The 27,249-nt window shown below is 44.9% G+C and overlaps 4 protein-coding genes across 4 annotated transcripts; 3 read left to right on the top strand and 1 right to left on the bottom strand.

Moving 5' to 3' along the window:
* The first annotated feature begins 6,003 nt into the window (after nt 1–6,003).
* LOC112566625 (sialate O-acetylesterase-like) lies at nt 6,004–10,800 on the top strand. The gene is made up of 11 exons (XM_025242891.1): nt 6,004–6,022; nt 6,217–6,370; nt 6,903–7,045; nt 7,360–7,569; nt 7,846–7,984; nt 8,235–8,424; nt 8,565–8,665; nt 9,100–9,230; nt 9,540–9,694; nt 9,852–10,041; nt 10,314–10,800. The coding sequence occupies exons 2-11, from the start codon at nt 6,295–6,297 to the stop codon at nt 10,614–10,616; spliced, it is 1,638 nt and encodes a 545-aa protein (XP_025098676.1). The 5' UTR covers nt 6,004–6,022; nt 6,217–6,294; the 3' UTR covers nt 10,617–10,800.
* Nucleotides 10,648–16,496, bottom strand: LOC112566627 (tctex1 domain-containing protein 1-like). The gene is given in 5 exon segments (XM_025242893.1): nt 10,648–11,560; nt 11,563–11,653; nt 11,920–12,102; nt 12,395–12,593; nt 16,076–16,496. Coding segments are annotated over 4 exon segments (516 nt in total). The 5' UTR covers nt 12,584–12,593; nt 16,076–16,496; the 3' UTR covers nt 10,648–11,507.
* Nucleotides 16,497–17,231: 735 nt separating this feature from the next.
* Nucleotides 17,232–23,789, top strand: LOC112566626 (peptidyl-prolyl cis-trans isomerase-like 6). Its single transcript, XM_025242892.1, has 8 exons — nt 17,232–17,720; nt 18,325–18,420; nt 18,843–19,031; nt 19,284–19,346; nt 20,439–20,589; nt 20,722–20,778; nt 21,082–21,217; nt 21,651–23,789. Exons 1-8 carry the CDS (start codon nt 17,619–17,621, stop codon nt 21,766–21,768), a joined length of 912 nt encoding a protein of 303 aa, XP_025098677.1. The 5' UTR covers nt 17,232–17,618; the 3' UTR covers nt 21,769–23,789.
* A 635-nt stretch (nt 23,790–24,424) lies between these two features.
* LOC112567124 lies at nt 24,425–26,514 on the top strand. The gene is made up of 4 exons (XM_025243671.1): nt 24,425–24,643; nt 24,963–25,115; nt 25,211–25,458; nt 25,875–26,514. The coding sequence occupies exons 3-4, from the start codon at nt 25,255–25,257 to the stop codon at nt 26,490–26,492; spliced, it is 822 nt and encodes a 273-aa protein (XP_025099456.1). The 5' UTR covers nt 24,425–24,643; nt 24,963–25,115; nt 25,211–25,254; the 3' UTR covers nt 26,493–26,514.
* Nucleotides 26,515–27,249: the final 735 nt, after the last annotated feature.

Here is a 27,249-nt window from a genome sequence, read left to right as displayed (position 1 = left end):
GCATGAACGCTGGTCGCATCGGGTGGGTTGATGATGATGGTTGATTGGTAATGAAGATGACGGTTGATGGTTGATTGGTTGATGGTGATGTTGATGATGATGTTGGTTGATTTATTGATTGTTGATGATGTTGATTAGTTGTTGATGATGATTGGTTGTTGATGATGATGATGATGTTGGTTGATTATTTGATGATGTTGTAGAAAATGTTGATTAGTTGATGATGATGTTGTTGATGATGTTGATTAGTTGTTGATGATGATGACGATGTTGGTTGATCAGTTGATGATGTTGATGATGTTGGTTGATTCATTGATTGATGATGATGATGATTGGTTGATGATGATGATGATTGATGATGATGATTGGTTGATTCATTGATGATGATGATGTTGATGATGTTGATGATGATTTTATTAGTTGATGATGATGTTGGTTGATTCATTGATTGACTCATTTCGGATGATGCTCATTGGTTAGTGATGATGATATTGATTAGTTTTAACTCAGGGCCAAGATAATGACGATGATGATGATGACGTTGATGATATCGATTGATTGATGTTCATTGATTCATTGATAATGATGATGATGATGAGGAGGATGATTCATTAATGATGATGATTTGTGAAGGATGATTGATTGCTGATTGATAAGTGATTAATTAAGAGCGAAGAGCGAAGAGCGAAGAGCGAAGAGCGAAAGAGCGAAAGAGCGAAAGAGCGAAAGAGCGAAAGAGCGAAAGAGCGAAGGAGCGAAGGAGCGAAGGAGCGAAGGAGCGAAGGAGCGAAGGAGCGAAGGAGCGAAGGAGCGAAGGAGCGAAGGAGCGAAGGAGCGAGGAGGCGAAGGAGCGAAGGAGGAAGGAGCGAAGGGAGCGCCAAGGAGAGGCGCAGGAGGAAGCAAGGAGAAGGAGCGAAGGGAGCGAAGGAGCGAAAGGAGCCGAAGGAGCGAAGGAGCGAAGGAGCGCAAGGGAGGCAAGGATGCGAAGGAGCCAAGGAGCAAGGAGCCAAGGAGCCAGAGGAGCCAGCCAGGAGCCAAGGAGCCAAGGAGCCAAGGAGCAAGGAGAAGCGAGAGGCGGAGCGAAGGAGCGAAGGAAGGAGCCGAAGGAGCGAAGGAGCGAAGGAGCCCAGGAGCGAAGGAAGCGAAGGAGCGAAGGAGCGAAGGAGCGAAGGAGCGAAGGAGCGAAGGAGCGAAGGAGCGAAGGAGCGAAGGAGCGAAGGAGCGAAGGAGCGAAGGAGCGAAGGAGCGAAGGAGCGAAGGAGCGAAGGAGCCAAGGAGGCCAAGGAGCCAAGGAGCCAAGGAGCCAAGGAGCAAGGAGCCAAGGAGCCAAGGAGCCAAGAGCCAAGGAGCCAAGGAGCCAAGGAGCCAAGGAGCAAGGAGCAAGGGAGCCAAGGAGCCAAGGAGCCAAGCCAAGAGCCAAGGAGCCAAGGAGCCAAGGAGCCAAGGAGCAAGGAGCCAAGGAGCAAGGAGCCGAAGGAGCCAAGGAGCCGAAGGAGCGAAGGAGCGAAGGAGCGAAGGAGCGAAGAGCCAAGGAGCCGAAGGAGCGAAGGAGGAAGGAGCGAAGGAGCGAAGAGCGAAGGAGCCAAGGAGCGAAGGAGCGAAGGAGCGAAGGAGCGAAGGAGCGAAGGAGCGAAGGAGCCAAGGAGCCAAGGAGCAAGGAGCCAAGGAGCCAAGGAGCCAAGGAGCCAAGGAAGAAGGAGCCAAGGAGCCAAGGAGCCAAGGAGCCAAGGAGCCAAGGAGCAAGGAGCCAAGGAGCCAAGGAGCCAAGGAGACCCAAGGAGCCAAGGAGCCAAGGAGCCAAGAGCCAAGGAGCCAGGAGCCAAGGAGCCAAGGAGCCAAGGAGCCAAGGAGCAAGGAGCCAAGGAGCCAGCCAAGGAGCCAAAGGAGCCAAGGAGCCAAGGAGCCAAGGAGCCAAGGAGCCCAAGGAGCCAAGGAGCCAAGGAGCCAAAGCCCAAGGAGCCAAGGAGGAGGAGCCAGGAGCCAAGGAGCCCAAGGAAGCAAGGAGCCAAGGAGCCAGGAGCCAAGGAGCCAAGGAGCCAAGGAGCCAAGGAGCCAAGGAGCCAAGGAGCCAAGGAGCCAAGGAGCCAGGAGCCAAGGAGCCCAAGGAGCCAAGGAGCCAAGGAGCCAAGGAGCCAAGGAGCCAAGGAGCCAAGGAGCAAGGAGCCAAGGAGGCCAAGGAGCCAAGGAGCCAAGGAGCCAAGGAGCCAAGGAGCCAAGGAGCCAAGGAGCCAAGGAGCCAAGGAGCCAAGGAGCCAAGGAGCCAAGAGCCAAGGAGCCAAGGAGCCAAGGAGCCAAGGAGCCAAGGAGCCAAGGAGCCAAGGAGCCAAGGAGCCAAGGAGCCAAGGAGCCAAGGAGCCAAGGAGCCAAGGAGCCAGGAAGGAGCCAAGGAGCCAAGGAGCCAAGGAGCCAAGGAGCCAAGGAGCCAAGGAGCCAAGGAGCCAAGGAGCCAAGGAGCCAAGGAGCCAAGGAGCCAAGGAGCCAAGGAGCCAAGGAGCCAAGGAGCCAAGGAGCCAAGGAGCCAAGGAGCCAAGGAGCCAAGGAGCCAAGGAGCCAAGGAGCCAAGGAGCCAAGGAGCCAAGGAGCCAAGGAGCCAAGGAGCAAGGAGCCAAGGAGCAAGGAGCCAAGGAGCCAAGGAGCCAAGGAGCCAAGGAGCCAAGGAGCCAAGGAGCCAAGGAGCAAGGAGCCAAGGAGCCAAGGAGCCAAGGAGCCAAGGAGCAAGGAGCCAAGGAGCCAAGGAGCCAAGGAGCAAGGAGCCAAGGAGCCAAGGACCAAGGAGCCAAGGAGCCAAGGAGCCAAGGAGCCAAGGAGCCAAGGAGCCAAGGAGCCAAGGAGCCAAGGAGCCAAGGAGCCAAGGAGCCAAGAGCCCAAGGAGCCAAGGAGCCAAGAGCCAAGGAGCCAAGGAGCCAAGAGCCAAGGAGCCCAAGGAGCCAAGGAGCCCAGGAGCCAAGGAGCCAAGGAGCCAAGGAGCCAAGGAGCCAAGAGCCAAGGAGCCAAGGAGCAAGGAGCCAAGGAGCCAAGGAGCCGGAGCCAAGGAGCCAAGGAGCCAAGGAGCCAAGGACAAGGAGCCAGGAGCCAAGGAGCCGAGAGGAGCACAAGGACAAGGAGCCAAGGAGAGGAGCCAAGGAGCCAAAGCCGGACCAAGGAGCCAAGAGAGCCAAGGAGCCAAGGAGCCAAGGAGCCAAGGAGCCAAGGAGCCAAGGAGCCAAAGCAAGGAGCCAAGGAGCCAAGAGCCAGGAGCCAAGGAGCCAAGGAGCCAAGGAGCCAAGGAGCCAAGGAGCCAAGGAGCCAAGGAGCCAAGGAGCCAAGGAGCCAAGGAGCCAGGAGCCAAGGAGAGGAGCCAAGGAGCCAAGGAGCCAAGGAGCCAAGAGCCAAGGAGCCAAGGAGCCAAGGAGCCCAAGGAGCCAAGGAGCCAAGGAGCCAAGGAGCCAAGGAAGCCAAGGAGCCAAGGAGCCAAGGAGCCAAGGAGCCAAGGAGCCAAGGAGCCAAGGAGCCAAGGAGCCAAGGAGCCCAAGGAGCCAAGGAGCCAAGGAGCCAAGGAGCCAAGGAGCCAAGGAGCCAAGGAGCCAAGGAGCCAAGGAGCCAAGGAGCAAGGAGCAAGGAGGAGCCAAGGAGCCAAGGCCAACCCAAGGAGCCAAGGAGCCAAGGAGCCAAGGAGCCAAGGAGCCAAGGAGCCAAGGAGCCAAGGAGCCAAGGAGCCAAGGAGCCAAGGAGCCAAGGAGCCAAGGAGCCAAGGAGCAAGGAGCCAAGGAGCCAAGGAGCCAAGGAGCCAAGGAGCCAAGGAGCCAAGGAGCCAAGGAGCAAGGAGCCAAGAGCCAAGGAGCCAAGGAGCCAAGGAGCCAAGGAGCCAAGGAGCCAAGGAGCCAAAGCCAAGAGCCAAGCCAAGAGCCAAGGAGCCAAGGAGCCAAGGAGCCAAGGAGCCAAGGAGCCAAGGAGCCAAGGCCAAGAGCCAAGAGCCAAGGAGCCAAGGAGCCCAAGGAGCAGGAGCAAGGAGCCAGCCAGGAGCCAAGGAGCCAAGGAGCCAAGGCCAAGCCAAGGAGCCAAGGAGCAAGGAGCCAAGGAGCCAAGGAGCCAAGGAGCCAAGGAGCCAAGGAGCAAGACCAAGGAGCCAAGGAGCCAAGGAGCCAAGGAGGCCAAGGAGCCAAGGAGCCAAGGAGCCAAGGAGCCAAGGAGCCAAGGAGCCAAGGAGCCAAGGAGCCAAGGAGCCAAGGAGCCAAGGAGCCAAGGAGCCAAGGAGCCAAGGAGCCAAGGAGCCAAGGAGCCAAGGAGCCAAGGAGCCAAGGAGCCAAGGAGCCAAGGAGCCAAGGAGCCAAGAGCCAAGGAGCCAAGGAGCCAAGGAGCCAAGGAGCCAAGGAGCCAAGGAGCCAAGGAGCCCAAGGAGCCAAGGAGCCAGCCAAGAGCCAAGGAGCCAAGGAGCCAAGGAGGCCAAGGAGCCAAGGAGCCAAGTGCCGAATCCCCCAGCCTGCCACTGGGTGCCAGTCAGGGGGTCCTGCCCGCCCCATGCCGAATCCCCAGCCTGCCACTGGTGCCAGTCAGGGGGTCCTGCCCGCCCCATGCCGAATCCCCCAGCCTGCCACTGGGTGCCAGTCAGGGGGTCCTGCCCGCCCCATGCCGAATCCCCCAGCCTGCCACTGGGTCCAGTCAGGGGGTCCTGCCCGCCCCATGCCGAATCCCCCAGCTGCACTGGGTGCCAGTCAGGGGGTCCTGCCCGCCCCATGCGAATCCCCCAGCCTGCCACAACGCTTCCAAGAGATCACCGTCTGCCAGTGGAAGGCTTTCGATTTTTTTTTTTTAAATTTACACCTTTTTGAAAAATACATCAGCCTTACTTAAGGTTCTCTAACCTTCTCTAACCGCCTTGCAGCCGGGGTGGTGCTCTTGCCCAGTGGTAAAGCTAGCCCGACCCACCCACCCGCCTTGCACCGGACAGGTCGTCAGACGTCAGAGTCGGGTTTCCGGACATCCGCTGGCTACGTGCCCAACCTCGTATGCCCAACGTCTTCATGTCGGTAGCCATCGATCTGCCTGACTTCAACTCCACCTACGGCAGGTATGGCATACGTGTTGTTCCCCGGCTGGTCGAATTGTGGAGTACCATCCTCGCATAAGCCATGGTGGTGGTCCTGCCCAGTGTTAAAGCCATTCTGACCCACCCACCCGGCCCTCCGGCCCCTCGCCGCGTGGACAGGGCTTGGCCATCGTTCTATCATTTATTTTATTGAATTGTTTGACAGAAATTTGATCATATTAGAGAACGAAAACATCCCAAAGCAAAGAACCAAAAAAAATTGTCAAAAACCGAAATGATATGCCAAAGTTTTGACCTTACCACATGTCAATCCCAAGACTTTGTTCATAATCGCTACTCTACAGACACCTTGTTCACGATGCTCTATAATATAACCTATTTGTAGTTTGACATTTTGTCGGTTGTTGTCGGCCCTCTTTTATTTTACCTTTACCTGTCATAAGTTTTATAGGCCTTGCGCTACTTTGCTTGTCGCAATTAACTTTATGTAGCCCTTCATAGTGTTTAAAAGTTTTTGAATTAGCGCCATAACAAGTTTCATGGCTTTCAAAGTTTGAAGCGAAGTGTTCCTCTGAACGCGGACTGTCAGGGTCGCTTCCGAAGTTTTTCTCTTCACTAAGACCTTTAAAAAAATTATCGTCCCGGCCACACTTATTTTAGATAATTGAAAACCCCGGCCACACTTACTTATTCTGAATAATTGAAAACCCTTGTAAGATTATTGTATACTTTTAAAAAAGACTAAAATATGCTCTATTTCCCACTCATTTTGCCAAGTTTTGTTTCTCCAAATACTGAGAATTCAATTAGTTTTTCCCCACATATGTTGAAGCAAACGCGGGCCTCAGATTTTCTCTTCTCTGCTTGCACTTTGAGGATTTTGTGATTTAAAAACAAAGTTTCGATGGCAGAGCGGCTGTCAAGGACACAGATAAGAAATGATAAGGACCACACGCACACGAAATGAGCGAACACAAACGGGTTCTTCTATAAAAAGTAAGCAATGCCTCACGTCAATGGATCTGATAAGTAAGCTGCAACTTTCATAGTGTACACACTTAAGATAAAAGAATAGTGTGATTTGTATATTGGATTTGAAGGTGCGATGCAGGTGTTTCATTGGAGATAAAACTACTGCCACCAAGCTCTTTAACTTCACCTTGTCTCCAGCTTTGTGTTCGAAATTACAGCAAGTAGTGGGCGATCCAGACAGAGCGAGAGCATTGTAAAAGAGGACATCAAGAGGGTGCTGTCTTGTTTATGCCACAATGGGTCTCAAAGGAGGACTGGTTCTTCTCTTGATAGCTCACATTTCATCGACCAGCGATGTGAAGAAAGATTTTAGTAAGAAAACACCTTTTTTTGCTGATATTGTTAAGTGCAGTCATTGCTGCAAATCAAAGAAGAATGTTTAAAATGCAGAATGCGTATATTTCATCTTAGTATCTTACTGGCAGGGGTACCCGACGTTTCCGGAATGGTTTCAATGATTTAATTTGTTTGGTTTTGTTTTGTTTTGTTTTGTTTTGTTGTTTTTTTGGCCCTTGAATTTGCAGTGTTTCCTTTTTTTTGAAACCTGATTCAAACCGGAATGGTTTCAATGATTTAATTTGTTTTGTTTTGTTTTGTTTTGTTGTTTTTTTTTTTGGCCCTTGAATTTGCAGTGTTTCCTCTTTTTTCAAACCTGATTTCTCTCTCTCTCTCTCTCTCTCTCTCTCTCTCAACCATGCCCCACGAGTTACTAAGATATCCTGAACAGTGTGACGATGTACCAAGTCGAATCGTTAGATAATACATGTATTTGTGTACACCACTCACGTATAATAAAAGTGTAAGCTACTAATAAAACAAGTCTCAGATAGCAGCAGTGTTGCAGATGACAAAGTCGGAGCAAAGCAAGGTGAGGGACGTTTTGCATTTGCCTCCTACTACAACGACCACATGGTCCTGCAGCAGGCCCCGCAGCGGGCTGTCATCTGGGGGTACTATCCCATGGTTGGCACTCAGATAATGATACAGGTAAAATATTTATATTCAACTCGTGACTTACTCATGTTTAAACTAAGCGAATTTGAAATGACTCCAATTTTGAAAACAAGTAAAAAAAGCAGAGCAGAATTATATTTTTATCTTGATAAACGACGCGCATCTTTGAGCTCCCGAACAAAAGTGGAGTATACTTTAACTTACTGGACATGCATTTAATATCTACTTCAGAACAAGTATGAGTTGTCTTAGGACACAATACTTTGATGTCTCGTAAATTTTCTCCACTCATATCTGCAGAAAATATTGGATGTCACACTAAATGTTTCTCCATAATCTGTGTGCAGGCTGTAGATATGGCATACTTTACTTACGTAGAACCTGGCCCGACACCTGAAGAAGGCACGTGGTCGGTGACCTTAGACCCAGTTCCTGCAGGAGGCCCCTACACGATACACGTGTATGGCAGGGATGCAGAAATCAACATCACTGATGTTATGTTCGGGGACGTGTGGGTCTGCTCAGGACAGTCCAACATGCAGTTCACTGTGTCTCAGGTAACAGGTCATTACAGTGCTGTATGTATTGAACATATGACCGGAATTCGTACAATGTTGTCTTTTTTTGTGAGATTTACTTTTCAGTGTTTGTGAGTAGATTTATGTATTTTTACATGTCTGTGATATACAATGTACGTTCAAAGGAAGTTGGGTGTATATGTGTGTACATGCGTGAGTGCATTTTTTTTTAGGTACTCATCCATGTTTGTGTGTGTGCACTAAATTGAATGACCTGTCTGCGATAAGCTTTTTGGTTTGTGGTGAATGTTTCAGATGTTTAATGCGTCTGAGGAGCTTGCAGGCTCCGTCAACTACACTGACATCCGTATTTTCACGGTGGACATGCAACTCTCGACCATTCCGCTCATGGACCTCGCGCAGATCACAGAAACCTGGTCCCTTCCCAGCAGCAGTAAGCTTACTTCACACAGTCTGATAAATTTCAAGATCTTGGCTGTTGAAGACACAGTGATAATCTTATGTAATATTTTTGGCACGATGTGGGTAGCTTAATTAAGTACAGAACAGAGCCCTGTGGAAAGCATTTCGGAAGTTTTCTCCTATTCTTCAGTAGATGAATGAGAAAAACGCCTGGATGTTGACTTTTTAAAAAAAAAAAAACTCACATCTCTTATGAACGTCTTTTGGTCATTACTTTTCAGTTAAGTTAGGGGGAGGGAATTTCACCTACTTCTCGGCTGTCTGCTGGCTGTTTGGTAAATTACTTTATGAAGAACTTCAGTACCCGATTGGCTTGATCGACACCACCTGGGGAGGAACACCAGTAGAAGCATGGTCTTCCCCTGATGCATTGGCAACATGCGGATTAACCCAGAAGAGCTTACCTGCGAGGTGAGTACACTATTAATGAAATGCTTACATTTGGTCGTCGCGTAAGTCAAGAGCTAGTCCTAGCAGATGTTTAGGCTTGTTTTCACATAGTACGGTTAACCAGAAACATTATTTATTTATTGCTCTTTCTGTTGTCACAGCGTCAACAACTTAGAAGGACCTAGAAACTTCTCTGTCCTCTGGAACGCCATGGTTTATCCCTTGTTAAAGATGACCATCTATGGAGCCATCTGGTACCAGGGTACAGCAGCATTCTTCATTACTTGTTACTTGAAGGAGTAGAGAAAAAAATATATGAAATGACAGCAGAGGTCCTGAAGTCAGTGATAATATAAATAGAAAAGAACACCAGTAATGCCTTACAGGCTTACACCCTTGTCTTGCCAAGACGAAAATCCAGTAGAAATAAACAGCACAGGAATAGAAGAAAACTCTTACATGTAAAAAGAGAACTGATTTAGTAAAGAGAAAGTACGTTGACGCATTACAATGGCAGCCCTTGCTAGTTTTCTTTGTTTTTAAAAGCATTGACTGTAACGTTTTCCTTTTATATTTCTGTGATGAAGCTCTACTGGGTCTTTGCCGGGCAGTCGCTTGTCGCAGTTGTGCAGGCGTCTATTGACATGAATATAATATATATCCAGTTTTGGAAGGCAGACAAACTTCTTTTGGCAGGTGAATCTGACTCATCGGAGCCGATGATGCATCAGTACAACTGCACCTTCCCAGCGATGATCGACGACTGGAGAGCCAAGTTCAGCGAGCAGTCCGACACCAGCTCCATCTTCCCTTTCGGTTTCGTGCAGGCGAGCAAATGAGAGTTAATTCCTCCTCCTAATCGTATCACATTGTACTGGAATGGTCAAAGTCTCTGTGGCCTAAAGGCTGTCAATTTGAAGTGATTTACCATATCTAGGGGGTAGCCCACCCTTGACCATCCTTCCCTTTTGCATCACATATGCTTCGTGCATAGTGGGTTGGGTTTTCCTACAGCAAGGTGTGGGCGGGCGTCCAACGGGTGATTTTTCTACTCATCCGCGAAGTATGACATTATTTAAAACTTCTTCACTGGTGTTCGTTTGCATATACATACGGTGCTATGTCTCGGTGCTCAGCTAGCACCAGACAGGTCTTCAGACATCAGAGTCGGGTTTCCGGACATCCGCTGGCACCAGACAGCAGACTACGGCTACGTGCCCAACTTCCGGATGCCCAACGTCTTCATGTCGGTAGCCATCGACCTGCCTGACTTCGACTCCATATACGGCAGGTATAGTATTGCACTATTGCTGCTTTCCTTTCAGTTGTCATATGCTGGCATTTTGTCTATCATCCAGTCATCTGCACAAAATAACTGTTTGATAAAGCCTTTAGGGAAGCATGTTTGGAAACCTGCTGATGCCGTTCTCAACTGTTCTCACCCATAGCGTCCATCCACGTGACAAGCAGGATGTCGCCCAGCGCCTGCTTCTCTCGGCTCTTGGTGTCGCCTACTACAGGGTCCCAGCCATCACCACTGGACCACTCCCCATTCGCGTCACTCAGGATGGTGACATCATCTCTCTGGATTATGGGGCCCTGTGGGTGCTCCGAGTTCCCAGCACTCTGGGATTCGAGGTTTGTATAACAGTTTTCAAACCTGACGCTCTGTTCGCTATAGATGTATGAACAGACTAAAGCTAGGCTGCCATTCAAAGACAGCTATAGCTGTAATTTTATTTTAGGATTGGGAATCGGGATGATCTAAAATGATCAGATTCAATAGAAATACTGAGCATAAAATTATAGTGCTTGTGTGCGTGCTGTATGGTTGAATATGTATTTAGAGCAGTGTTAAGCCTGCTGGATGCTAGTGTTGCAAAATATTTACTGCCAATATTCTTTTCCAGCTTTGCTGTTCCAGCAACATCACTGGCACATGCGCATACCTGGATCCCGGGTGGGTGGACGCCCCTATACTGTCCAACACGGTCTCCGCCGTAGCCCTAGATGCCACTGGATGCACCTCGGGTACTTACGCCATCGGGATCCGTTACGCGTGGCGTGAGTCGCCTTTCGACTTCAAGAACGCCGCGGTGTACGATGTGGCCTTTGACCTCCCGGCCCCGCCCTTCATCAGCTTCAAACCAGAAAGCGCCGGCAGCTTCTTCCAATACACCTTCGACTGGTCCAAGCCAACCATTCTTCCCTAAACTGGGAAAGTTTTGCGGTAGATACGCGTGCTCTGTTTTTACGTTTTTATTAACTTTTTGTATGATAATGTACCACCTGGCCTGACCATAGTCTCAGCTGTGCTTCAGACAATGATTACTGGCTGGTATCAAAAATGCAAAATCATTGTAAAATGATTGAAACATTAAAACATGAAACATGAAATTGTCATTATAAATGTTCCATAAAACTTCATTAATACAAAGTAGCATTGATCATTCAAAACCCTTGGTCAATACTAAGCACTTCTATTTTGGACAATCATAATCAGGCTGACAGACAGCCTTATACACAGATCAGTCAACCCGTCCAATGTTGGGAATCACATTTAGCTCACAACTTCCATGTAAATGAGGTAATACATGGATTCAGAAAGTAAATTAGTGGCGTGAGAGTGACAAAACCAATTTGAATAATAACAACTAATCAATAGACATCATTTGGGCTAAAAATCACCTACAGTGTTAAGAAGATAATAACATGTGATCTGAATTATGAAAATCGTCAACTGATAATTACTTTTTAAAAGAGGATCGTGGTCTTTAAAACAACGTGACACCGTTCAAGAACAGGTCGTGACATCATCGAGACTAGCGAGGGTGATCATAGCCCGATCCTTCATCTGGCGAAAATTCGCGAGCTGGTGTCACGTGACAATACCAACAGAATGATAATCCACATGCCAACGCGACATAAAGTAGCAGAAATCTACTGTTAGCCTGTGGAGCGAAAAATTAAAGAAACACATCGCGTGCAGTCAATACAGACTGTCCCTTTTGGGAATCCGTGGAACTAAGTTGACTTTGAAGTTCAGCGAAGCGGAGACTGCGACGACGTGGGGTATGTATGTCCCGAGACCGTTGGAGACCACGTCATTCATAGTAGACACCGTAGCACTGCGCCACGGCAAAGACAGACTGGGTGCGTAGGTGACTGACGCGTAGTTGTCCACAGCCTGGTCCCATAAACATCGACTGGCCACTTGCACACTCTGCTGAGTTTTCTGCCCAAGGGTCACCTGCACGCAAAAGGTCTGTCTTAAATTGACATCAGTTTAACAAAACCCACTGACATATGCGTAAGAAAGAAAGAAAAAGAATGTGAGAGAACAAAGGATGAATGAGAAAGAAGAAAACGAGAGAAAAGGAAGGAAAGATTTGATAGAAGGAAGAAAGAATGACATGGAGGGAAGATCAAAGCCAGGATGTTTCCTCTGTCCATAGACCCAGTGCAAGAAACTGCTGATTATTTTAATTAACGAGATACGCAATCTACCAGCGGTACCTGGCAGAGGATCTTGTAGCGCGCCCAGCGGAAGTCTCTAGCACGACTCTGTATTTCCGCGGCCAGCTCCTTGGCCAACGTCTGGCACCGGAAGTAGTCATAGGAGACGTCTGCCAGGCGTTCCTGCAGCACCTGAAGCATCATCTGTTCCACCCGCCACGACTCGAAGCGCTCCTCGTCCTGCTGAAGCGGGCAAAATGTCACGTGATGTGACGGGACTCATGACAAGTAACGTCACAGTAAGACAACATGTCTAAAATGTCACGATAATAACGGGTTAAATTGTGGAAGAAAATGCACCAAAGGTTTATCTAAACGTAATAAGAACGTGAGGGTAACGTAATAAAAAAGAAAAAACAACAGAATAAGAATATAACATGCGCACACAAAGTAAGATAATATAGGCGGACAGACAAGCAGTCTGGTATACAAGCAGACAAACAGTCAAGCAGGCAGGCAGGGGAAGAGAACTAGCCTCAGGTTTCATGCGGTATGAGTTCTCTAACTTGAAGTGACGGGGTGGCCGACCGCTCTCCGGGTGTTCCCCACGGTCCAGGCTCTGCCTGTCGAAGGGCTTGTTGCGGGTGTTTGAGTTGGGTGTCAGGCGAACGATTGTTCGCCTCCGACCTGTGTTGGAGTTGAGAGGTCGGAGGGTATCTGCCATGTTGGCGAGCCTGGAAAAAGACATACAGGCGGGAAGACTTCATACGGTATCGAACTCTAGCTCATTTCTGGCTTTGACTTCTTCCTTATCTTGTTGTTTATTAGAAACTAGAGATCCTACCTTACTCGCATTTTCACCACAAATTATTTATACATTCTCTGTATTTATAACAATCACTATTAAACGGCGTTCCTCAGCTGTCTGTTGTTTATCCATGTTATTTTCTAGTATAGATTTTCCAGACGACAAAATCTCTTTCTGGGCTGCTTCGTGGAGCATCAAGTATCAGAGTGAACCCCTAGTTGTATATAGAGGCAGTAAGATGTCGTCTGCAACAGGTTAATCTAAAGAACTCTGATGTGACAATGTGAGATGTTACAAAATCAACACAACAATTCGCTTCCCACATGCAGCAACACCAATCCTACAACATCATTTGATGTTCATCGTTTAATATTTACTTTCAAATTCGCGAACATATTTCATCTATCAGGGAGAACAGGACCATGACTAGCTGATGATTGATCGAGGAATGTTGGTGGATAGGTAAGCAAACAAATGGGAAAGAGAGGAAGAATGATTGATGAGAAGAGAGAGATTGGGGAGAACAAGAAAGAGAACCCGATATTGGCCGCCATTCTTTGGTAGATCTTTTGTTTGTTTGTTTGTTTGTTTGTTTGTTTGTTTGTTTGTTTGTTTGTTTGTTTGTTTGGGTCTGTTTTGTTTTTGTTTGTTTCTTGCCTTTTTTTCCACGCGAAGAAGCTAAGTTTCTGTAGTTTGGGTTTTTTTTTACAACCACCATTTTCTTGACAAAGGAAACTCTGTCAGAGCTGAATACTTAATTGCATGTTCTTCCATCTGCAGCGTGCGATTTCACGAAGGGGTAAACGTTTGCAGTTCTGCTAAATGTTTTGTTTAACTACATTTACCCTAATTCAGAACTGCCGAGAGAACTAGGAGAACTTTGGCGTGTTGCCTCGTTGCCCTCCTTATCTCAACCCATCTCGCAAGCTCTGTAAAAAAATGACTGCTGACAACCAGCGTAAAACTCAGAAACCAAATCCCCAACCTCGCTTTGTACCCTTCTACACCTGTGGCAACCAACCATGTAGCTCTGACCTGCCTCTTGGCAATATTATGTCCCCTATTTTATCACGCAAACTGTTAAAATTCCCTTATTTCTTTCACAAACTTTATAGAATTTTTAAAAAGTGCTTGGCAGTCTAGCAAAAGAACTCTTGCATGTCAAGAGATTTAAACACCAAGGAAGGCCTGACTCAAGTAAACAAGCCTCTATACAGGAGCGCAGTGATCCTCAACAACCTTCAAGAGACTCATCTGAAATGAACTGAGCAAAGCTGCACTTTAAATAATAGAACTGATTTAAGGGCTTCCCAGCTGTCATCAAGTTTTTTTCCAATTGACTGTACTGGTTTTAGTAAAAGATACTCTTTCTCAAACTCTCGTCGACTCTCAAAAGAAAAAAATTACCAATGTCACCCTGCGCAGACGAGGTCAGACTAATGTCACCAGTGTCCACAAGTACGCCTAATGAGCATTATTATGGTCCCATGTCTCCTGCTGACTGGACCCTTGACGACAAGAGCATATCAATCCACGTGCATTCGTGGAGTGTTTCCTGGAGTATACCTCGCGGGTCACCGACTCACATTTTGAAGATTAATATAAACTACTCTGAGTTCCGCCCAGCCATTCGTGTGTGAGAGAGAGAGAGAGAATGACACTGGCACTGGCACTGGCACTGACACTGAATATTCTTTATGAAGGAGGGTGATATAAGCAAACCATTTGCTTTGTTTACATATAGTGATAAGGAGATAAAGTAATTTGTTAAACAAGAAAATTAAACTACAAAAACATTCATGAAACACTAAGAATCTTACAATCTGCAAGATAGTAATTATTATCTTGGGACATACTAAAGAAATTTTATGTCTACCCTCATGTACTTTGACAGTAGCAAGAAAAATGAGGACGTGAGAAAGAGAGAGAGAGAGAGAAGGGGGTAGACACGTATTGTGCCCTGCAGAGAATCAGAAACAACATGAGGTCTGATAATTCAGCCGTGCCGAAGAATATTCTACGGCAGAGAAAGAAGGTTGGGGAGGGTAGACACGTATTGAGACACCACAAAGAACCAGAAGAAAGGTAAGAGGTCTGACAATTCAGCCGTGACGACGAATATTCTGCGGCTTTCAAGTCAGGATCATGTCATGAGCCTGGGATTAACGATCTTCGCTCTTGATGGTGTTTACCATCGTCTCCTGTTTCATCTCCACATCCCGCTTTCCCCCGTAATTTTACAGTCTTTATCTTTTGCTTCAGAGGGGGTCTTCTCCAGTTACTTCGAGAAGACTGTCTCTCCTGTTTACACTTGACCAGACAAATGTACTTATTTGCTCACTCACGCTCACAACGGCCACTAAGCTGTTTCTTTTATTTTAAAATCATCGTTTCGTGCCACGGCAAAGCAAGAGGTTTACTCCACCATTATGCAACATCACCCATATATACACGCAATATTCTTTTTAATTCTCGTCACAAGCCTGTTAGCTCTACCCCAACCCACCCCACGGTCGACTGTGTTATTACGTGTTGTCACGCATTTCCTCCCCTCCCCCGTCTGAACCCAGTGTCCTCCCTATCACGCATGAATAACTGCGAGGGGGAGAACGGGCGCGCTCGGTGTGGGAGGTGTTGACATTAGACATTGCTCAGTAACATAGCCAGCGATATTGACACAAGACGAGGGGGTTACCAGCGATCCTCCGAGTGGAACCTGCAGATCCTCTGCCAGAGACGCGCAACCATGTAGCAGGTGGAGTCGGGTGGGTGGGGAGGAGGATGGAACTTTGCCCAGCCCATCTAATTAATTTTTTTCTGTCTACATTGTTTATGTACTTGCCCACCCGTCAACCACCGTGCTTGTGCTGTGATTCTCTGATCAGCTTTTTCATATCATGGAAAAATATTGAAAAGTTCGTCCTCCACCCCCACTCTCTTATCAGGAGTACGTCAGACCTATCTTGCACAAATCTAATCTCGATGTTGTTGTTATTGCTGTTATTGTTGTTACTAATATAACAACAAACAAAAGTTGAAAATGAAACAAATGCAGATCAGATAAATGATGGAAGCATAATGAACAAAAACAAAGGAACAGATATAATGTATACTATATATATATAATCCCGTTATTAAACCAAACACTACAAGATAGTTCTTCTGTAAGCAAAGACACTTACACAGACAAACACACCTGAGTGAAAACAGAACTGAGATATCTAGGCAAATTTTTATGGGATGCCATACAATACAATGTTGATTCTCTGACAGTTTGTCCTGTAAGATCTATGGAAACATTTTCAAAAGTAGCCTTATATTCAGACCCAGAGGGGTTCCTATGCTGGAAAATAATAAAAGCAATAAATCAGTAGAAGCCATGACTTAGCTGTGCTCGGAAATACTTACGTGGAGTAAGGTGTACTCTACACAAATATCAGTCACCACCGATGGAGTGGAAGGAATTGAAATTTGGGTCGCAGGTTCGGCGTCGCTTGTGACAGCGGAAAAAATGTCAAACGAAACGAAGGAAAGAAGTCAAGAACCGAGACATCTCTGACAGCCCACAGGTGTTTGTACACGTGACGCCATGTTCTACGTCTGTCGGCCAACGAGCTTTGCCATGGACTGTGATCCCAGCGGAGACGAAGGTTGCCGAGCACTGTTGCGTGGAACACAGCGAAGCTCGTTGCTGGTCGCAATGGCGACGCTCTATCGAGCTCTTGATGACTGTCACCACCACGCCACCCTGCAGGTCTTTGTCTTTACTGGCAGACATGCCTACCGCCCTTCTCCCACCCGGTACCCCTTTCCCTCCAGTGCCCTCCAGAGTCGTCAAGAACTCAGAAGGAGTTGGAGTGCAGCATAGCGCCTTGGTTTATTGCTGGCATAAAGATTGTGTCTAGGTTATACATTAATGTTTTTTGCTGTCACAAAGATTGTCTGCGAAGACAATTTACTTTTGTTGCCAATACCAGGATGGCCTGCTAGATAAGACTAAGTTGAGTGCTAAAAAGGATTGTCTGCTAGGTGGGATAATTTACACCAATGGCCGACACAATGATTGCCTGCTATAGGTAGGACAGTATGCTAGTCGATGACACTATGATTGTCGCAAAGGCAAGTCGGTGTGTGCCTATAGGTGGCAAGGATTGTGTGCTAGGTAAGACGGTTATATTTAGGGCCTATACCCAATAAATAGGATTGTCTGCCAGGTGAGACAGTCGGGGTGGCAGCACCCTTATCCTTTGTATGAGTCAAGTGAATGAGGGTCTTTAATCACGTCTGGCGCTGACGTCCCTGGCGCCTCATGTTGCCACTTATGTATCGTATGTTGTTTGCCCGATTCACACCCAAGAACATCTATGTCATCACTTGGGAACAGAAGGGGTGTGTAGTGTGTGTGTAGTGGGGGGGGGGGAACCATGACGTCATGCATGGCCACGCTTTTGTCGGCAAGGCTACAGCCAATAGGAGAGTAGGAAGCGTTGAGTTAATTAGCCATATATAGCTATATATATATGTGCTTCAACTATCTGATTCGTACAAACTATAAGCGGACGAAATATATATTTACTCACAGTACGAGTGCCGACTTATAAAAGGTCTAAAATATATATTTGTTCTACTTATAGTAACCTCATGTCATAATGTTTTTACTTAAGTTCTCGGATAACAACTTTCAGCGAAAATAATGAAAGTCGCAGAGTATGTGTGAAGGTATGGGGAGGAGAGAATACGCCACCACCACCATCACCGTTCGCAGAGTTAGGATATGAGACCTATTGCCAGCAAAGCAGGGTGTCCTGTTTGGAGAATGCAATAGAATGATCGAGTGTGTTGAAGATCTGGGTTCCCACTTGTCTCTCCAGTAAACGAGAGTTTATCTCTATCGGACGTAAAGGGAAGCCACACTCGTAGTCATCGCGTTGGCGGTGGTGGTGTCCCTTGCATGCAGTTACTAAGGATAACAAAGATGGCGAACAAGCTGAAGATCGAGATCTATGGAGTCCTAAACAACATCAGCTTTGTGAAAACACGCTGCTGTGCAGAGGTATTTTTTTTTTATCTAAATAAAGGTCAAATGTTAGCAACTTTTGAAAGAAGTGCCTATTTTTTTGTAACACAGACATTCAAAGAAATATTTTCGAAAGTGTCTGCAATTTTATGTGATGATAAGCATGTTCTATCGGACATATCCTATCATGAGAGTTCCGTCAGCTTTCGCCGGACCACTGATTCTCTGAATGACTACATACAGGACAACATATTGTCGCTTTGTGACTTTGGAACATCGCCGTGTGTGAATGAATTGTATTTGTATGGGGGATGTCTGGTACGTGTTGTTGGTGAATGTGTTAGTATTGTTGATGTTCTACTGTGTGGTTCAAAGCCACGTTTCTTTATAAAGCTGCTAGTAATTGCCCTACGGGATCAATAAAATATATATATATATATAAAGATCTGTTCTTAACCCTGACTCTCTCTCTCTCACACACACACACACACACATATATCTATAAACATAGAACACTAATACAGAGTATCTTTGATTACCATGTGTGTGAGTGAGAGAGAGAGAGAGAATGAGAGAAAGGACGTTTTTATAGATATGTATTGTCATATTTTATTCATTTTAATTTTTATTCAAATCACAGGATATTTACAAACAGTACCCAGACAACATTCAAGAGCCTATTATAGGTGGCATGCTTGAATTTGACTGGAACCTGTTTATTGATGAGAAGAAAAGGGTAAGTTAATTTTATGATTTAAAATGAAGGTGTGTGCCATGCATACATATATACAGGCTATGAGCTTCAGAGACAGAGGATTTTACTTAGCCATGAAACACTGACAGTATAACATTGTCTTATTTAAGTATCTTTCTCAATTATATTAAGTTTCTTTTAAAACAAGCACAGTTAAAAGAATGTAAATGGAACCTAAAGACAGACAGCAATTTCCTTAATAAAAATATTGGGAAAAAAATTACAGAACAAATGTTACAAATCTGAAGTTTTGATACTTTAAAAGCTTGTTTGTTTCTATTCATTCGTTTATGATAAAAATTACTGATTATAAAAAATAATTGTAGAGTATTTACTTCTCCAACAGATGTAAGCATAATACTTTTTCTTCCCTTGTCAGTTTTCCTTTGATGCCATTTACACAGGAACTTAGAGGAGAGGCTTGGGTGTTCTCTGAAAAGACCATTACGTTTGCAAATGGTGAGTTGATTGGTGGTCCAGATGACTTCAACGAATGGGCGCAGGACAAATTCAACTTTGATGACTTTCGTCCACTGCCCTTATATTTCACTCTCACAGAAGAAGGGTATAAGGAACACCTGAATTCTAAAAAGGTAACATAAATATTGTGGGGTCCTCTTTTTCATAGAATACTAGATATTCAATGTGATTCTTGTGTTTGTAAATAAAGCAGTTGATTTCCATGCATTTTAACATTTCTATTCTGTTCAGCTTTCCATGTTTTTTTAAATACTGTTTTCCTGCTTCTTTCCTGATTTAGGAGCTTCCTTAAAGGGAGACATCATTCAAATGAATAAATATATACAGCATGAAGATAATTGAAAAATGTTTTCTTTTTCTTAAAGCATGACTATGTCTACATGGACATCAGTATTGAGGATGAAGATGTTGGACGACTTGTTATTGAGGTAAGTCTGAAACTCTTAAACTGTACACAGCTGAAAATCAAGGAGGTTTTAGTGTTTTTTATAAGATTGTTTTTCAGATAAATTTTTACAATCAAATAAGCAGACATTGGTGCAACATGTATGAGATCAAGGTTTAAATTGCATTTGATTAGTGAGGGATCTGAATACTTTGTTAGGGATGTTTAAAAGAAAAGAAGTTAAAACACAATTTTTGATAATTTCACCAATAATAATAGAATTTGTAGAGTGTATTTTCCTGTGTGAATGACTTCAACTCACTGTGCACAAAAGACTAGAAATTAACCAAGAGTCAAACATACAACAAAAAAACACAAGCAGCACAAATGACACTGGAAAACATAAATGAAGGGTATGTATCCAGATAAAGAACCAATTAGGAATAAAGGGAAGAGTTCAGTTGATTGTGAAAGATACATGTGAAAGAGATGGATTTTGAGGCTTCAGTTGAAATCTTTCAATGCAGACAGGTTGATGAGAAATGGGTAAAGTATTCCAAATGGTGGGTCCAGAGAAGAAGAAGCTTAAGCAACAAGGGCACAACACTAGTCAGCAAAGAGTGATTGATAATGCAAGTGATAACTGGAATCAACGAGTCAATACACTCATGCAGGATGTGGGTCAGAACTAGGTTGAGAAAGCAGTATTCTTTTTATGACATTGTGATGATTTCCTGACCTGGGACTCAGTGTCAGGCACAAGCTGCTTTAAAGGGATTCCAGGGAAAATATAAAAACTAGAGTTGAGACTCTTGGTGCAACCCAGCCCTGAGATTGGCCATTTTTTTCCAGAAAGTAATTGCAGCACACATCAAGCAGCTGTTTCAGAGGAATAGTAGTGGACAGCATGGAGCTACAAAAAGGATAAAAGATAGTGTTATAAAGTAAGCAGCATAAAAGAAAAAAAAAATTAACAAACAGATGTCTACCTTATATTTTACAGCAAGAAAGATCTAAAGTTTAGTAGAGAATACCTACTGGTTTCTTTTTTTCTTTTGGGAATAGCATGAAGCTGTGTGTACTAATGTTTTTAATATGACATGCATTAACTTAAAGTATTTCTGGTCATTGGCAGCTCTTTTCTGACTGTGTTCCAAAAACATGTGCGAACTTCAAAGCACTGTGCACAGGAGAGAAAGGGATCAGTGAAGAGACAGGCATGAACCTGACCTTTAAAAACTCCATATTCCACAGACTTGTTCCTAATGGATGGATCCAAGGAGGAGGTCTTTTTTTTCTTCTAGTTTCTTATTGTTTGCTTCATCATTAATTGTGGATGTATATTCTGTAATTCTGTTTCCTTTGAGACACTGTTTCCTAGATTAAAAGTAACAGCATTTATTGCTTACCCGTTTCAGACTTCTATCATGGCAGAGGGAATGGTGGAGAGTCCGTCTATGGATCTGTGTTTGAAGGTAAAATGATGTGTTGGCATAAACACCAATTAAAACCAATAATATGCAAAATGAAACTTAATTTTGAAAGATATTCTGATAAGAAGATAAAGTAGAAACCTATCAAAATGTTATATGAAAAATAAGAATTGTAAGAAGTTTGCTTGAGTTTAATCCACAAGATTCAGGAAGAAATAAGCTTGATATTTAGTCACAATACATTTCAAAAAGTTAAAAGAAGCATTTTAATAAGTCTTCTTATGTATAGCTTTCTAAAGTCTTCTTGAGCTATATAGGAAATATATCTGTGGCATTTGGTTCCAGATGAGAATTTCTCTGTGCCTCATAACAGAAGAGGAATACTAGGCATGGCCAACAAAGGACGACACACAAATGGATCACAGTTCTATATTACACTTCAGCCTACACAGTGGATGGACACCAAATATGTGGCTTTTGGGTATGCTGTGCTTCACTCAAATGTAGTTTAATTATTTTTAGAAAATGTATCATGCACTTTACTGTTCGCATTTTAGGGATAGCACACTTTTCTGAAACGCTTCATGTTACGCTGTCAACAATGCAACAAAAATTCTTGAAGCCTACTATATTCATATTGTTCAAACTGTTTGGGGTCGCCAGACATAGGACACCTTCCCCATTGTGCCGCCCCCAGTCCATACATGTTTTCCAGCCCGCTTATGTGTGGATCCCCAGCTACCCTCTACCATATGGACATTACTGCATTATACCCATTACAGCTTTGTTTTTATTTATTTCCTTCGCTTGCTTCAAGAATACTAAACAAAAAGAACATAAGTGATAAATTATGTGAATGCAGAAATGGAAGCTTTGTAAAGACTATAAACAAACTCATCTTTTTCTGCTCACAGGCAAATTATAGAAGGTACAGAGACACTACGCAGAATGGAGACTGAAAAAACAATGAATGAGCGACCCGTCAGAGACATCAAGATTCATGACTGTGGAGTCCTCACCTTTGAATTTTGATCATTGTGGATATGCGCTTTTACTGAATCTTACTTTAACTTTTCTGTTTGCACAGCATTAATTGTTTCTCTAAATATTTTCTTTAATGATAAATTACAGACAGAAAATTGATAGTAACAAACCCATACATTAGTACACACACATAGTATATATCTATATACACACACATATACTAATATTCATGCTGTGTGTGTATATATATATATGAATGGTAGTATGTGTGTATCTATATATACACATATACACATATTGATTTTACTTTTTTTTGTGTGTGTGCTTCATACAGAAAAATGCTGTGTGTTTATAACTAGAAACAAAAGAAGAAAGAGATAAGTAAATGTCAACGTACACATTTTAGAAAAACAGTCTCCTAAAAATTGCATACTGGACCTGATTTTCTCATCTACTCTTTGCTTTGGTTCTTATGGGGACGAATAGCTTAGTGATTAAAGTAATGGTGGTCAAACCAAAGGCAGTCACACACTAGCCATCGCAGCGTACACATCGCACTTGACCCAGCTGTGAAGTGGGTACCTCGCTGTAGAGGGGTGGGGAAAGTGAGGGGGTGGAGATGAGCACACCCCTCACAAAGCTGATCCCAAGATAAGTTAGGACTCTAACGCTTCATGCTCACTGTAACCTAATGGTTACGTGATTACGTTTACCTTTTATGCACAGAGAAGAGCTTTGTAGTTTTAAGCTGCCATACACCTCTGGGTGTACTTGCCTGTAGCTATCATGCAGCCTGCATTAACTAAAAGATTTGACAACCAAATGCATCAACTCGTCCTTCCCCATTTTTCGAAGGCAGTCAAGGTGAACGATATATTCTGATTATTCGAATTGATTACTTTATAAACCTCTCTGTCATTGTCAGCAATTATTTTTCTACACCTTGAAGCAATAAACTGATCTTTATCATTGAAACATTGCTGAAAAGTTTCCAGTTCAGGATGTGTGGAGAACAGAACAAATAATTGGTGCTCTGCTAGGCCTGACGAAAGCTTTCCTTCCAGGTTTTACAAAGGGAAAAAAAGGATTAAAAAATGTCTGTGAAAAATATAAACCTGCAAGGGTGAGGATTTGCTTTTATTAAATTTTTATTAAATGCGTACAAAGCGGATACAAAAGTCCAGAATATGCTGCAACTGAATGATGACAAGACTGAATTGCTATTGACTTGTCCCAAGAAATTTCTGAGTTATCCTTCTCTACCTCAGTATCTGTCCATAAACGAAACTATTCCTTTCTCCACCGCTGTCCGTAGTTTGGGTGTCATTCTCTGTCAGAGTCTGACTTTTCATCATCACATTTCTCATGTCTGCAGAATTGCTTACTTTGAACTTCATAGGATTAGTACCATTTATCATTATCTTACCACTGATGCAACTAAAACTCACCTCTGTGCCTTTGTGCTCTCGAGAATGGCTGGTATTCATAAGCATCTTCTTGACAGACCAGACTTCAAAGGATCTGCTCGCCTCATCTGTAGACCATCTCGATCTGAACATATATCACCCCTCATTCTCTCTCTCTCTTCACTTGCTGGCTGTCGCTGATTGTATCACCTTTCCACTTCCCACTTATTCCTCAGTTTCTTCCACTGGTCCTCGATCGGTGCCTCTTCTGAACTACCTCCGATTTATACACCCGCACGGCTTCTTCGCTCATCTTTTAACACCAAGCTTCTTTGAGTCTTAATGGCTAAGACAAAGACAATGATAGAAGTCTTTCTGCTGCTAAGCCTCATGAACTTGGAACAGACTACCCGTTAGCCTTCGTCGCTCTGATTCTCTTATCATCTTCAAACGTAAGACGAATTTTTTTTTTCAGAACAGAGACTTTTCTGCAACCCTGTCGATCCTGACTATAAGTGTGCATAACGTGTGTCTGTATTTACCTTGTTTATTATTTACCATGATTTGATCATGGACTAAGAATGGTTAGTGTACATTGTTCTGGAGCATGTTTATTTTCTCCATTCTCTATTAGCTCGAAATAAAATGAATACAATCTGGATACTGAAGTAAATCCAATGTGTCCTATTCGAGAGCAAAAGACAGACAGCATGTGGAAATGTTGTAAGAAAGTGTCATCTGGCAGTTGGCACGCCGCAACTTTTATCTCTCCTTTCACTTTAATCATGGTGCCTCCGCTCCAGAACAGGAGCTTTCAGTCTGTCAAGTTAGGAAATGGACTTCACTACACCACACAGGAATAAACTTAACTCAAATAAAGCAAAGAAGGAACATTGGGGCCAGAGATAAAGATGTGCGAAAAATGCACTGATGTTTTGGCATCCTTATACATTTGTTAAACCGTTGTTTGTATAATAAAGGTCCACACGTAAGGATGTAATGTAGCAGTACAATGACATTTCTTCCCTTCTTCCCACCATGCGCAATCTTAGCACACATTTCAAGCTGTGTTCGTCCGCTCTAAACCCGTGTCGAGGAGAAAGATTGGTTCAAGTGCATGACAATGACCAAGTTCCAGTTTATCAATGCCAAAATGTTCGGAAAAGAGCTTTTTTTAAAAAAAAAAAAAATAGCTGTCACTGAGAAAGATCAAGTTTGTAGGGAAGCACAAGAGGAGAGCACTCTTGCTATTGAAAACAGAGCAGATAATGACAACGGTTTGTCTGAGGTTTGAACTTGACCTCGAAGTCCTCACCGTGGCAGGTACAGGTGCTGACAGACCTGAAGACACCCTTGTCGGCAAGATGCCTGTTCGCATGGCGGTGGTCGCTGCTCTGCTGATCCTCACTGAGGTCCCCTGGCTGGCGCTCGGGGACTCTGACAACCACCTACACGGCATCGCCTTCATCTCAGTCACCACCGATGACATCGAGTCATCGCTGAAGTTTTACGTTGAGGTTAGTGACGTCACCAGGCACGTGGTGTGCTCTTTCGTTCAGTTAAACGCTTCTTCGGTCACCTTTCTCCTAGAAATCAGTCTAAACCGCCCTCCAAACTGCTATTAGCAATGTGTGGGTGTTTCTTTGTTTTAAGGGGCCTAATTCGTACTCAAAATGATGTCAAATGCATGACAATATCTCAAAAATGTATACAAATATAACAGTTGTTGCTAAGTCTATCATTACGTTGTTCTTTAGTGAGAAGACAAGCGGTCAATAATTTAAGAGAAACTTAACGATTCTACATCAAAAAAATTATTTACAATTTTTGTTGAAGCTTCTAGGAGGGATGCATGCACAAGAAATGAGCCATCGCTTCCATGGCGATGAGCACTACCAACTTTTTTTCTTCAAAGAACTTCAAGAGGCCAGAGAACGAGGAGCAGAACCAGTCGGTGTTCCCAACATTGGCGACGACGGAACGTTGGAGGTGGGTGAGGGCTTTGGTCATGTGATGAAGCGTCGTAGCTGTTGATACAGTAGATAAAAATTAAAGATTAAAAAGATTAAAATTTGTTTCTAAAGGTGCGAGTGGAGTTTGTGTCTTCGACAACGGCCTCGTTCAGCTGATGCAGTTCACTAAGCGAGAAGGAACAGGTCAAGGGTCAGCCTTCTCCGTCGTGGAGCCCTACACCAGTCCGGCCTACATCGCTGCACCCCACCTCTGCTTCTGGGTGCAGGACGACGTCGACTTCAACCACTACATCGCTCAAGTGGAGGCAAGAGCGGTTGAACTGAATCTTACCCAGGTCAAGTTCAACAGACCTGTAGAGGTATGAAAGGCGTGACAGTTGTCCCTCTTCTTCATTTTGCCCCTGGTCTTAGGGTTCTTATTACTGGTGTTTTATTGTTTTTTATCTACTTTTAATGCTGCATAGATATCAAAAGATTATTATTTTGTTGTGTTTTTTAATTCTTGTTGTTGTCATTATTTCCATTATTTCAAATATTCCTTTCTCCTTTAGCACTACTTCTATCACTTCTAATACTACCATCTCTTCTACAGCTGCTTCTTCTATCATCACCTCCTCTCCCACCATATCTAATACTGCCACCTTACTACTACTACTATCACACTATCACTACTACTTCTTCTTGGACCTCTTCCTCCTTCTACATTCTTTACTCCGAGTTCATACAATCCCTCTCAAGCCGCAATCACCAAACCAGATATTACTACTATGTGCAGGTCCATAGCGAGGCCGAGCAGCGAGCAGTCCCGGAAGAGCGGCTGGGTATCACCTTCCTGCAGGGCGACTTTTCTGGGCTGTCCTTCGCCTACTTCAAGGGCCCCAACGGTGAGCAGCTGGAGCTGAACCGCATCACACAGCTGTTTCGACACAACGTGGGCCGCCACTACTGCCGCCGGCGAGCCGTGGCCACGGCCTTCATGTCTGGCCGCGTGGACAACGAGTACAAGCGGGCGGCCGGCGTGCCAGGCAAACTCTATGGCCTCTTCCATTTCGGCACGACAACGGACGACCTGTGGCGGTCTGTGGACTTTTACACCACCGTCCTGGGTGCCGAGGAACTGCGGCATCCGCTGCAAGGCGTGAACATCCACGGTGATAACGTTGAGTTCATGCTGTTCCAGAAAGAACTGCTGGATGCCGACGCCTGGCAGGTAGCTCCTCGCGAGTTAAGCGTGGCTAACATTTCCGATTCCGGAAACATGCGCTTGGATCTGCGCTTCAGCCTCTTCGACAACTACGTGGTGGAGACGTTGATGTACACAGACGGACAGCGACTGGGTGACCCCGTCTTCAGCCCTCGCCACAACCACTCCAGCGTTGCTTACCCGTCATGACATGTTCGTGGCTTTCCACTTGAGAAGCGACGTTGACCTGGCGGCCTACGTCGACGACATCGAGCGCTTGGCGGAGGACAACGGCTTCTCGGCACTCAAAACATCACGTACCACCCAGCACAAAAACCATTTCACTTTCACGTCTGGTCCTCTGGCAGGCTTTAGCTACTCCATGTTCAATGGTCCAGCTGGTGAGCATGTGGCTGTGGTGCAGTTTAACGGTCAAGCTGGCGAGAAGCTGAAGCGCGCACTGATACAATATGGCGCCGTCAGCACGGCCTTCCCGGAGACGAACCCTTGGACAACAGGCGCCATGGACGACTTTTGTCGACAATACGAGTCTGCTCCAGTGGGACGTTAATTAAAGACGACAGACGTGCCAGACTGCTTGCATCAAGGAGCAACCAAGGATTTATTTCGAAATGTTCCTTCGCTGATTATTTTCGTAGACGTTTCATGTTTCTCATTATTGCTCTTCTTTCCACCACGCGCAATCTTAACCCTCATTTCAAGTTGTGTCCATCCTGACTATGAGCGTGTTGTATTTACCTTGTGTATAGGTAGATGTGTGTTGTACAAGTATGTTTGCTACGTGTGCATATGAATTCATGGTGTCAGTGATTCCCTTTATGTCCGCGGTTCTCAACCTGTGGGGCGCGACCTCTAAGAGGGGTGCAAAGATAGTCACTTAAAAAGAAAAAGTTTCTCATCTCTCATATCGGTATTAGTGAAATTAGCTGGCTAAGACTGATGCGTG

Source organism: Pomacea canaliculata, linkage group LG6 (genome assembly GCF_003073045.1).
Source record: "Pomacea canaliculata isolate SZHN2017 linkage group LG6, ASM307304v1, whole genome shotgun sequence".
Taxonomy (NCBI): Eukaryota; Metazoa; Mollusca; class Gastropoda; order Architaenioglossa; family Ampullariidae; genus Pomacea; species Pomacea canaliculata.
The sequence above is the reverse complement of the archived record's forward strand: the minus strand, read 5'-3'. Positions and strand labels throughout refer to the sequence as shown.